The 12,308-nt window shown below is 45.1% G+C and overlaps 1 protein-coding gene across 1 annotated transcript in view; it reads right to left on the bottom strand.

Annotated features, from left to right (window-relative positions):
• Positions 1-12,308, bottom strand: part of PIP4K2A (phosphatidylinositol-5-phosphate 4-kinase type 2 alpha) — a 61,362-nt gene that overhangs the window by 33,773 nt on the left and 15,281 nt on the right. Inside the window, exons 2-3 of the mRNA XM_077302769.1 lie at positions 6,244-6,341; positions 3,439-3,535 (exon numbers count right to left, since the gene is read on the bottom strand). Of these exons, the coding sequence (XP_077158884.1) occupies positions 3,439-3,535; positions 6,244-6,341 (195 nt within the window). The remainder of the gene's footprint in view (positions 1-3,438; positions 3,536-6,243; positions 6,342-12,308) is intronic.

Raw genomic sequence — 12,308 nt, 5'->3', positions numbered from 1 at the left:
TCAAATCATGTTAAGTTTTACCTGCAGACTTTTTCTGGAAGTTTGTTATGAGTACAATGCATTTCGCCTCTGGAACCACTTACCAGGGACATCTAACCTCCATACAAAAAGCAGAAGGTATTTGGGGAAAAATCATTTTATTTCAATTATACTGACAGGCCCATTTAACCAAACTGGGAAATGAGCCATGCATTCACGTTCTGCCTGAACTGCTCAATTAAAGGTAATTGTGTAACAGAATATTAATTCTGGTTGTTTTTCATGAGCCACATGTTCAGATATTTAAAATTAAAAGCTTTTTTTAAATTTAAAAAAATGTCAACAAGCGTTCCAGAGTATAAGCTGTGCTTTCTCAACCAGGGTTTCTTGCCAGCCCTGGAAGGGTTTCTCAAATGGGTGGGAGTTAATTATTTTTAATATATTTTTTAAAAAATTTAAAACATTCATTGTGTGATATGACCATATATGGTCATGTTGACCAGTTCCCCCCACCTCCCATGGTCAATGATGGGTAGGAAGGGGAGCTGTGAGTGTGTACACAGCTATGCTTCCCAACCATATTCTGCATAATTGTGCCACTTCTGGGGTTTCTTGAAGCCTGAAGAATTTCAGGGGTTTCTCAACAGTAAAAAAGTAGAGAGAGTCTTATGAGTCAAAGCTCCCTTTATCAAGTATCTGATGAATACAGCTTTGACTCCTGAAAGCGTATACCCTGGAAATCTAGTTGGTGCTACTGAATATGCTCTACTATGGCAAGCCAACGTGGCTACCATCCTGAATCTATAAACCGTGAGAACGCACTCAAAGGCATATGCAACATGATTGGTAATATAGACCCTCTTTGTTTGCATTGAATTTATCACCAGGGGATAAATACCCGATCCCAGTGCTTCAGAACATATTTGAACTAGGTTTGTTTGTCCACGCTCATCTACTCTGTTTTAAAAATAATATTTCTAAATTTTAAAAACATATTGCACACCCTCCAAGCTCTTCAATTATTTCCTTCTACCTGACGCCTCAAAGAACAATGTTCGCTATATGAACTGCCACTTTCCCTTCCTTTTCTGTTATTAAAATCATTCACTGAAACTGCAGTCTCCAATGGCAGACGGACGGAGGTGGGTGAGGCACCATACATCAGAACTGCTCCCACCCTAGATGTACAGGCCCTGTTAGTGAAAAGATACGGGTACTTCCCTCCCCCCACCCCACACGCTTCTAGCTGGCAGGGTGAAATGAAAGTGGAAAACCTGCCGAGGAGAAAGAGTTAGAGATGCCTGTCCCTAGACTCCCATTGGAGACGGCAGCCTTAGCAGCTGCTTTAAATAAAAATAGAAAACGTCAGGGGGAAAAATTACATGTGATTAACGCTATGTGTAGTTTGAGCCTGAACATCTTTAGGAAGCACTGCAAGAGATTTTCTATTTATAGATGGGATGCGCTAAAGAAAAATAACCAGTGCAGAGAAAATCCAATTGCATCATACCACGCTGGGGAAAAAAAAAACCCCTAATGGTGAAATTCTTAAATAAGCATATGTTCTTCCCATCTTCAACTCTCCCAGGAGAGATTGCTAAAGGATTTTTCTATGTCTTATCAGGGAATCTTAGCATTCTTAATAAGGATGTGCCCATTACAAAACAAATTGGACAACGATGAAAATACGTACTTTGTTCTCCATTTAGAACAATGTGGCCTGCTTTTGGCAAATGTAAAAGAAAAGCTGCCTCCCAAAGTGTGCACTAATTTTGTTCTTTATGGGCTTAGATCCAACAATCCCACTGCAGAAGCAGAAGGCTCTCTTATTCATGTAAGTGAAGAAGGAAATGGCCAGCCCTGTCATGCCCTCTGAAAAATAGCTCCAGAGTTTTTTGGGGAGAGGTGGCCGTGCCCACAAATAATATATTGTATTCTTCCCTCTTTCTCAAAGTTGCTCAGGGAAGTATGTAACGCCCCCTCTTCTCCATTTAAACCTCATAACCAACATTAGGAAGAGAGAGTGTGATTGGCCCAAGGTCACCCATCAACCTTCATAGTTCAGCAGCATATCCCCAGGCCCTAATCAATACTCTGTGCTGGCTCCCCAGTGGCAGCACCTTGCATTCATGCAGTAGGGTCTTTAGACTCCTTAGACTCCCCTCATCTCCTCTCAGCATGCTGTTTTGAGACCAGAAACAGAGTACCTTGGCAAGACTTCAGCATTTTCTGAACTGAATGAGTTTTGCTTCTAACCAAGCAAACATGAAGCGATAGGTGACAACAGCTGTTCACGCCTCACCTAGCTTCACCTCCCCTTGTTGGAAGTAGCAATGTAAGGACTACTGTTTACCAGAAGCTTGAACTGTCACTCTCTAAGGCAATTTTTTGACCACAAAGAAGCCCCTGCAATAATTTTTCAGGCTTCAAGGCGCTCCGGAAATGGTGTCAGCTGCCATGCCTCCCTGCCACACCCCCAGAAGTGACATCACTGCCCGCATTAACAGGCAGGCTTGAGGAGGACGGAGGGGGGAAAGACAGGAGGTGGTTTAAAGCAGTAGGCATGCAGGCTCCACCCACTCCCAGGCACAGAAACCATGAGGGAGAGCAATAGAAGTGGTTGGTTCCCGAGCTTGTGGCCGATTCCATTAAGGCAGGAGGGGAAAGGCTGAAGACCCCCTCCGGAGTGTCCATAGACCCCTGATTGGGAATCCCTGCTCTAAGGTCTCATACTAGGTGGGAGAGGTGGTTTAGCAGCACCTAGTTCATTCTTCCTAATGGGTGGGAAATTCTCTAGTCCACCTTCACAGTCTTCCCTGCTTGGTCCAAGCACTGCTCAATTTACACAGATAATCCTCTGTCCCCCTAGAAAAGAAGTCCCTTGCTGAGACATGATGTTCTCTTCCTTGTGTTGCCAGGCCAATTCACGTCTTTCGATAACACCCACATGCCATAGCAGCTCTTTGTGGGATGTCTCCCACTTCACTAATTCCTGGGAAACAGTACATCAGGGGCCCAAGGGAGTGCCTCCTGGCTGTCACCTCACCCCAAAACCGATGGTCCAACTGAGCAAAAAGGTTATAGAAGGTTCTGAGGAAATCAATATTTCTCCACTAATTTTTCTGAAACCTTCACCTGAAAATGTAACTGCCTGTGTCTCTTTCACAGATTCTTCCTAATGAAATGCAAAATGCTGGCCTCCACAGTCAGAGGAGGAGAATGAGAAAGAGGTTCAATGGAGAACTGGATTTGCTCAGTGCAGTAAAAAGATAAGGACACCAACTGAGAACACAGCAACCCTAACCATGTGGTGGTAAGAGCGCATCCTTTTCTTCAGGTTATATACATTTGCAATCAAATGATCAAAGTCTAAGCTTCCATCTGCACATTTTTTTCCTGCTTACAATCAGCAGGACTGCAAACTATCAAACAGACGTTCACTGATGCAGGAAATCTTACCTGAAAGTCCTGATCATCAATTCCAAATCTCTCACGCAGATTGCGAAATACCATAGGACAGTACTCCTTGAATTTGAAATGGCTTGGCATGTTTTCCCTGAAACAAGGGTTTGAGAACAAAATGAAACAAACACAGCTGGGATTATTATAGCTTTTACAGATGTAGATCTGCCATAGCATAACAATAATTCCCCCAATCATCATGCTAGTTAAATATTCTTATACAGAACACAACTAGGCCAAAATGCATTAAGCAGAATTTTTAACTAACTTTTGCACTGCAACTCAGGTGAAATAATGGTCTTCTAGATGTCACACCTTTAATGGTCCTTAAAACAGCGGTCCCCAATCTTTTTCCGGTTGAGGACTGCCTCCAGGGGTGGGGGAGAGCTGCTGGCCCAGGCGCCGCACATGCGCGTTTTCGCCAGCAGGTGGCGCTAACACGTGTGCACAGAGTAGCCGCACATGCAGATTTTCGCCAGCTGGGGGCACTAATGCGCATGCGCGGCCGCTCCGGGCATGTGTGTTTGCGTCCGCTGGCGTGCCGGAGGCCACACCGGCATCCCCCCCCCTCCACAGCAAAAAGCTAGCAGGGCCGCGAGCGAAGCGGCCAGGAAAGCTTCTCACTGCGGGGGGGGGGGGGGGAGGCAGGTGCGGCTGCTGGTGGCCTGGTACCGAGGCCTTCGTGGCCCGGTACTGGGCTGTGGACCGGGGGTTGGCGACCCCTGCTTTAAAGCACTATATGGCTCGGCACCACAGTAACAGGAGGAACGTCTTTTTCCATACATTCCTGCCCAGGAATTAAGATCACAAGGGAAGGCCCAAAGAGGTGTACCTGGCCCTCTTGATCTTAATGAGGAAGTGCTTTATTTCAGGACAGGATAGCACTAAATTAGTTTAGTTATTCTGCCTGTTAGCAGTTTTAAATTGTGATTTTAATTCATGGTCTTTTATGTGTTTTATGTACTTTTATTATCTAAATTTACTGGAAGCCACTTTGAGCTCTGTAAGGAAGAAAGGAGACTAACGTATGTTTAAAAAAACTGAATGAAGACTGTCATCTGGGATACACTTTAAGGCTTTTTAGAAAATGTGGGCCATAAGGCACAAACCTCTCCTGTTACAGTTGCATAAAATCACAGAGTCTATGGAGGCATCACTGCAGATGTTGTTATCAATCTTTGCCCAGCTTCAGATAGAACTGATGCAGTTTAAGTTTATTAAATGTTTGGCCAGGTTCCAGTACTGATCCTAAAATGATGGTGATGCCCCTGCTGGATATTGGCAAGCCTATGAATCTGTTTATTTATCTGGCAGAGAGATCCAAAAAAGGAGGGCTGCTCATTTCCTTCCAGGAACTTTTCTTGTCTCATGTCCCACAACACTTCCATCCAAACCCTGTTCAAGGATTACACACAGTCACTGGATGAGTGCATGGGGTCATCTGGAATATTATGCTAGCCATTAACCTGATCTTTCTGATGGAAGGAGGAAAATAATTTCCACTGACAGTATCAGTTTTCCCCTGGTTAATATGGTCCTCAGCTTGGACAGCAGCACCTGGGTCCATCAGTGTGCCAACAATTTCAGGAAAGACAATGCAATCCTACACACAATTACACCCTCCTAAGGGCCAAGCAGACACAGCAGTTTTTCCACAATCAGAATTCAGATCTAGCAGTAAGTCATTCATGCCCCAGTAATATTGACACTAATCAAATATAATATAGTTTGTGTGTGCGCACGTGTGCCCTGGTAGGAGATTATCCTGGAATGGTATTAATTCCTAAAGACAATGTATCATCCGCCAGATCTTTGGTTGAGGCCAGGGTACGGAAGATCTGGGGGCCCCTGCACCCTGAACATCCACCAGCACTAGGATTATCGGCATCTCTGAATGCTTTGGCCCCCTGAGGCACTGGGGGAAGGAGGGGAGTGGACAGTGTGGGACTAGGGTTCTTTACTGATTGCCTCATTGCTGGAGCTGGTTTTTGGTCCTGATGTAATTGGGGTTTTTAACAGTTTTATTGTAACCCGCCGTGAGATGCTGTGTGATAGCGGCAGGTAATAAATCTAAGTAATAAACAAATAAATAATAAATAATAAAACAAATGAGTACATTACACTATTGTGCTGTGTCTTATCTGCTTGTGCTGGTTTGGATATATGAAATTGCTCAATGGATGGGGTTAATGCGTCCAAGAGACCCTGACTCATAATCCCAAATCAACAAAGGATGAATCACGTTTGCCAGACCAACCTACAAAGTTATCTGAAAAGGCATCCTTAGTAACTGCTGCCATTATAAGGAGACCTTCTTTCTCGACTGACAGACACACACACACACACACACACACTCAATAGTTTTAGCAGCATTGAAACAACTCATTTGTGCTGGCTTTTCTCAACTAGGTTAAGTCAGTATGAATGGGCAGGGATGTATGTTTGATTTATTTACTGCATTAAGCTGGTTTAAAATTGGAAAGTGCATGCATGCTTTTAACTTATTGCTACCTTGCTCTTAGACGTCAACTAGACTAGAAATCTGAAACAATACACAATGAACATCTGTATATCAAAAATGGAAAATGAGAATCTGTTCAAATATTTATATACTGGAGTCTTATATACCAAGAGCATTCCAAAGGGAGAAAAGGAAATCATTGCTCAGCAAGCTATAGTTACAAATAAAAGAATTCAAGGTTACTGGGGAAACTTTTCTTCCATCCACATGCAAATAAGGCTAAAATTTATAACTGCTAACATTTAAAGGAGTGTTACTTCACTTCCCTTCCTTTCACTTACTTGTTGAAAAGGTGATTGTCCACTTTGATCTTTGAATATGCTTTGAAGTCATCCGGCATCAACATAACAGGGATTTGAACATGGCTCAGCTCATTGATCTACAGGGAAAAAAGCAATTGTTTAGACAAATTTGATCTCAGAGTTGAAGCAGGCGCCTGTTGACATACCCAATCATAAATTGTTGTTGTTGTTGTTGTTGTGCTGGAACCATGGACTTGAAAATAGTGTTTTGCTCAATTTTTTAAAAAGCCTACGGAAAGAGTCAAACTGGAACCCTCCTAGCTTGAACTCTAGCTCAATACTCAACACCTGATCTGTAAGCCCAAGAGATTCAGCCAGACTCTCCAGGACCACATTACCATGGATTTTTGGCTACTGAGAGCATAGCCAGGTAAAACCGGCAGCATGTAAACCATGCTGGCTGGATCACCCATCTTGACTTGCCCCTCAACTTAGTCTTATTTTCTTAGTCTTCTATTACTAAATTGAGGCTTTCCCTGCTCTTTTAAGCTAAATCAAGAAATCATTTTTATGTCCATTAAACAGAGACTGTGATACCTCTTAGCTATAAAGAAATTCTAATGGCTCTCTAGGCTAGTACTTCAAACAGTTCTAGTTTTCACCTAGGGCTAAAACAACACAAGATTTTTGTTGCCTGTATCTGGTGTTATTTCACCTTAGATCAGTGGTCCCCAACCTTTCCGAGGCTGGGGACCGGCAGGGCATCGGGCCGCGCCCCCGCGGACCGCGCCCCCGCGGACCACGCCCGCAGATCGGGCCGCGCCCGCGGGCCGCGCCCACGGATCGGGCCGCGCCCGGGCCGCGCCCACGGATCTAGCCGCGCCCACGGGCCGCGCCCACGGATCGGGCCGAGCGGGCGTGGCCCGCACAGGCGCGGCCCGGCCCTGATTCCCTCTCCCCGCCTCCCGCAGTAAGAAGCTTCCCCGGCTGCAAGCTTGCAGCCTGGGAAGTTTTTTACTGCGGGGGCGGGGCGGGGAGAGGGAGCCGCGGCCCGGTGCCATGGCCTTTGCGGCCTGGCACCGGGCCGCGGCCCGCAGGTTGGGGACCACTGCCTTAGATGAAGTTTATTTTCTATTTCTGGATTATCTTATTTTTCATTTATTTGTGCTAATATGGCTCCTACATTTCTTGCTTGGTGTAGTGGTTAGGAGTGTGGACTTCTAATCTGGCAAGTCGGGTTTGATTGTGTGCTCCCCACCCATGCAGCCAGCTGGGTGACCTTGGGCTCGCCACAGCACTCCTAAAGCTGTTCTGACAGGGCATAATACCAGGGCGCTCTCAGCCTCACCTACCTCACAGGGTGTCTGTTATGGGGAGAGGAAAGGGAAGGCAACTGTAAGCTGCTTTGAGACTCCTTCGGGTAGAGAAAAGTGGCATATAAGAACCAACTCTTCTTCTTCTTCTTCTAATTGCTGAAGTGACATTTACGCCATGAACGCAGCCCACATTTCCTCCAGAAAATATACTGGATTCCAGAAGGTATAATATCACCAATGCTTGACTAGCTGTGGATAGATAGCTTAGAATTACACACAATAGAGACAGGCACAGCAAGGGAAGCTTTGAGAAGCCTTTGTTCTCAGACTGTTCAATCACAGCATCTTTAATTAAACAGACTGTCAACAGAAACTGAAAAAAGAATCAATTGTTTTAAGACTTTTGGTGCCTAGCTTGAAGGTCTGGGAGGAGACACCCACAACTGAACCTTTCTGTGTAACAGGGCAGAATGGAGCTTTTTGTCTCATTTGGTGATCAAAGATGCAGTTTCCTGAAAAACAATGATTAAGCTGTACCGTGTTGCGCCAAGCTAGGAAAGTTCTTTTGCTAAAAGATAAGATGCTCATAATTTCCACACAGATCATGATATTACATGCTTTGAAAACATCATCCACACAGCTTTGCCCAATTCCGTTGTTTAACAGAAGAAGATAAAATGGGGAGAAGTGTCACCAGTCAGTAGCAGAGCAAGTGGTCTTCATGCAAAAAAGTTCCCTGATCAATTTCTGCTGTCTTTAACTTAAAAAAAAATGGGGTAGTGTCACTGGGAAAGGATTTTTGCAAAAAAAAAAAAAACCCTGCTTCTAAAGGTAAAGGTATCCCCTGTGCAAGCACTGGGTCATGTCTGACCCTTGGGGTGACGCCCTCTAGCATTTTCATGGCAGACTCAATACGGGGTGGTTTGCCAGTGCCTTCCCCAGTCATTACCGTTTACCCCCCAGCAGCAATCTGGGTACTTATTTTACTGACCTCGGAAGGATGGAAGGCTGAGTCAACCTCGAGCCAGCTGCTGGGATCAAACTCCCAGCCTCATGGGCAGAGTTTCAGGCTGCATGTCTGCTGCCTTACCACTCTGTGCCACAAGAGGCTCCCCCTGCTTCTAGTTAGCACTAATATTAGGAAAAATGGACCAGTTGTGCAACTGTGTACAGCTTCCCATATTTGAATATCATCGCAGAAATTGAGGGATGGAAAAAGCATACTTCAGAGCTTCTAGAGCTAGCATATTATTAGAGCTAGCTGTTGGATCTGTTGGTTTATACGTTATATCAGGCCCTGCGAAAAATGACTTTGGGTAGTATATCTGTTGACTTATAGGACTAACAACTTAATCATATTATAGTTAACCTGGTTCTAACAAGTAGGATATGCCTGAAATACAATAAATAAATCAATTTTCTGTCGTTTTCTCTACATTAATTATTTTATTTAATATTAAAAGAATCCACAGTTGTCCCCAGCAGGTAAATGAAACACTTCATTCAGCTTCAATATCTCTAGAGACAGAAGCTAAATTGAAAAGCTCAGAACTTTCCCCCCTAATCAAGATAAATACAGATAGATAACACCTTACAGAGTCTATAAATCCAGTTCCTCCCACCTTCAAATGCTATCCAGGTACATCTTAGTTCTACCACTGAACTCTGCTGCATACTAGAAGGGAAGTTGCTGCCAAAGTCTTCTAGCAAACAAGATCAACCATCAGGACTTGCCCAAGAGAGCCTGCAGCCTGAGGCAGAACAATCTGTGCATCTTCCAACTGTGGTAAACTCTTGATATTTTGCTGGTATTTCAGATACCACTAGAGACATCACCCTGCCAACAAAAGTGCGTTTAGTCAAGGCTATGGTCTTCCCAGTTGCAATGTATGGCTGCGAAAGTTGGACCATAAGGAAAGCCGAGCGTCAAAGAATTGAGGCTTTTGAACTCTGGTGCTGGAGAAGACTCTTGCGAGTCCCTTGGACTGCAAGGCGAACAAACCGGTCAGTCCTAGAGGAGATCAGCCCTGACTGTTCTTTAGAAAGCCAGATCCTGAAGATGAAACTCAAATACTTTGGCCACCTCATGAGAAGGAAGGACTCCCTGGAGAAGAGCCTAATGCTGGGAGCGATCGAGGGCAAAAGAAGAAGGGGACAACAGAGAATGAGGGGGCTGGATGGAGTCACTGAAGCAGTAGGTGCAAACTTAAATGGACTCCGGGGAATGGTAGAGGACAGGAAGGCCTGGAGGATCATTGTCCACGGGGTCACGATGGGTCGGACACGACTTCGCACCTAACAACAACAACTGAGTCACCATTGTTTGGTTACAGCGTGCTAAGAAGGCTACCTTCTCTGGTAACAAAAGTAAAAAAGAATTTCTGCATAATCAATATTCTACCCAACAAACTCCCTGTAATTATTTTGCCACAACCAACTCCTCCCCCCCCAAAAAAAGTGACACGACCACAGCCCTTTAAAGAGCTAAAATAAACACCTAGTTTATTTTAGTGACTCCATGCTTATACACTTTTGCCCTTCAAGGGCCCCTACAGGAGCTTGATAAATCGGTCTAGTTACTCCCTGGTGGCCAAAAGTGCTATTAAGTCACAGCTCATTTATGGAGACCCCTGGTGGGATTTTCAAGGCAAGATATGTTCAGAGGTGGCTTGCCATTGCCTGCCCCCATGTCACCATTGGTATTCCTTGGTATTCCTTGGAGGTCACTCATCTAAATACTTTTCTGGAAGTCTAAGTTCCAGTTTGCAGTGTACTCCATAGTACTGTGAAAGCTAGGTGGGGAAGATACTGGCAACACCACAGTCTTCCAAGGTCTGATGAACCTGAGCTATGCAGGTCAGGACTCCATATTTACTTCCAAAAGAACAAGGACACATTGCAGCTTGCTTCTGAATAGTTAGCCTTGAGGTGGGATCCTGCCTGATTTGACGCTTTCATGACTTTTCTCATTCAGAGGGAAGCGTTACAGGAAAGGGTGTGTTTTGGATACTTTTGAGCAACCTAAGGAGCAGAAGACAGGTACATTCACATTCATTGATGCAATTCCGCATATGCACAGATGGGGAAAAAAAGGGAAACTGAAGATTAAATTCTGGAGTATTGTGGGACACCGTGTTCTGCTACTCAGATCATATTTACACAGACCGCACAAGAGAGACCTCCATTTGAGGTAGCCTGAACTTTTAAACCCAGAACCACAGACTAAGATGTTTTAAAGCTGTTTCCCTGCTCAAGCTTACTCTCCCAACAAAACAGTGTGTAGAGATGCTTCTTCCACCCCCAAGCCCAAGTAGGTAACATACAAATCCTGACCAGATCTGAGCAATCTTTAGCTCTCTCCTTTTCTCCAGCCTCTATAGGAGTCATGACCCCATCCACACTTTCCCCCCCCCCGCTAAGAACCTTCCTGAGATCCACCCCCCACTCCACACAAACACACTCACTGAGCTACAGCTCCCATTCAGCAAACGGTATCTATTTACTTCCTGGACAAGTTTGTGCAGAAACCTAAGATTAAAACAGCCGAGGTGAGGCCGGCTGTGACCGAGCCCGATTCAGCAGCTAAACAAGCTCAGCAAGTGCAGCCATTCTTGTCACTAAACTGGCCAGCAGGAGAGGTCAGCTGCATACAGGACTCGTGGGGCAGAACAGACTAGCCACAGAGCTCAGCTTGGGCAGCTGCCCACATCAAGAAAAGAAGAACAACACACTGGGACTCCCCAGCCTTTGCTGAATCCTAGTTGAAAGATTCTTTAAAAAAAAACCCAAAACTTCCCTGTTGTCAAATGTTAATACCCTCAAACAGTAACACCTACGGTCATTCTTTTTTCGGCTTTTGTTGAGAGTAGACAATATTTATTATTTATTTTATTTTTATACAGCCCTCCCATACGGCTCAGGGCGGTTCACATAAAACATTGCAGAGGGAATACCAGTGGGTGCTGTTGGGTCGTTCAGGCTCAAGCAAATGCCTGATGGAGGAGCTCCCTTTTGCAGGCCCTGTGGAATTCTGGGAGTTCGGGCAGGGCCCTGACCTCTGCAGGGAGCTCGTTCCATCAGTTGCGAGCCAGGGAAGAAAAAGCGCTGGCCCTTGTTGCCTCTTCGCTTCTTTCCAAAGAACATTGTTTCTTCAGGATATTCTGCTTTGAGATTCACCAGTCGAGTCAAAGGGACAACTTGCCCAACTAGCTGGCTGCATAACTTCAAGAGCTTATGGCACAGGACTGGCTGCTTGAAAGTGAAACAAGCCCCAACTGGAAAATGACACGCCCCCTCCAGATGCTGTCTGTCATCAGTTTTGGTAAGCCCTGTTCACCTTCACCGTCGATTTTCCCAGACCTTCAGGGTACTAAAATATGAAGGCAGTCGCTGCATAACATTCATCTGGTTCCCCAAGTACTTGGGTGATTATGTAAACAGTTTCAGACAACTCAGGCTGGTCCTTATCGTGGCATTCAGTAGTTAATACTCATTTTAGGTATGCCTTTTCTCAGCTTGATACTTGAATTTCATTGGTCTAGGGCAGGGGTGGCCAAACTCTGGCTCTCCAGATGCCTATGGACTGTAATTACCGTGAGCCCCTGCCAATTGGCCATGGTGGCAGGGGGTCATGGTAATTGTAGTCTACGACTACAGGCTTCCTCGGGAGGTGGTGGGTTCTCCATCTTTGGAAATTTTTAAACAGAGGCTGGATAGCCATCAGCCGGAGAGGCTGATTCCGTGAAGGCTTAAGGGGGTGGCAGGTTAGAGTGGATGAGCGATAGGGAT

The sequence above is a fragment of the Paroedura picta genome, chromosome 11, assembly GCF_049243985.1.
Source record: "Paroedura picta isolate Pp20150507F chromosome 11, Ppicta_v3.0, whole genome shotgun sequence".
Classification (NCBI taxonomy): domain Eukaryota; kingdom Metazoa; phylum Chordata; class Lepidosauria; order Squamata; family Gekkonidae; genus Paroedura; species Paroedura picta.
This window is presented reverse-complemented; position numbering and strand designations above follow the sequence as displayed.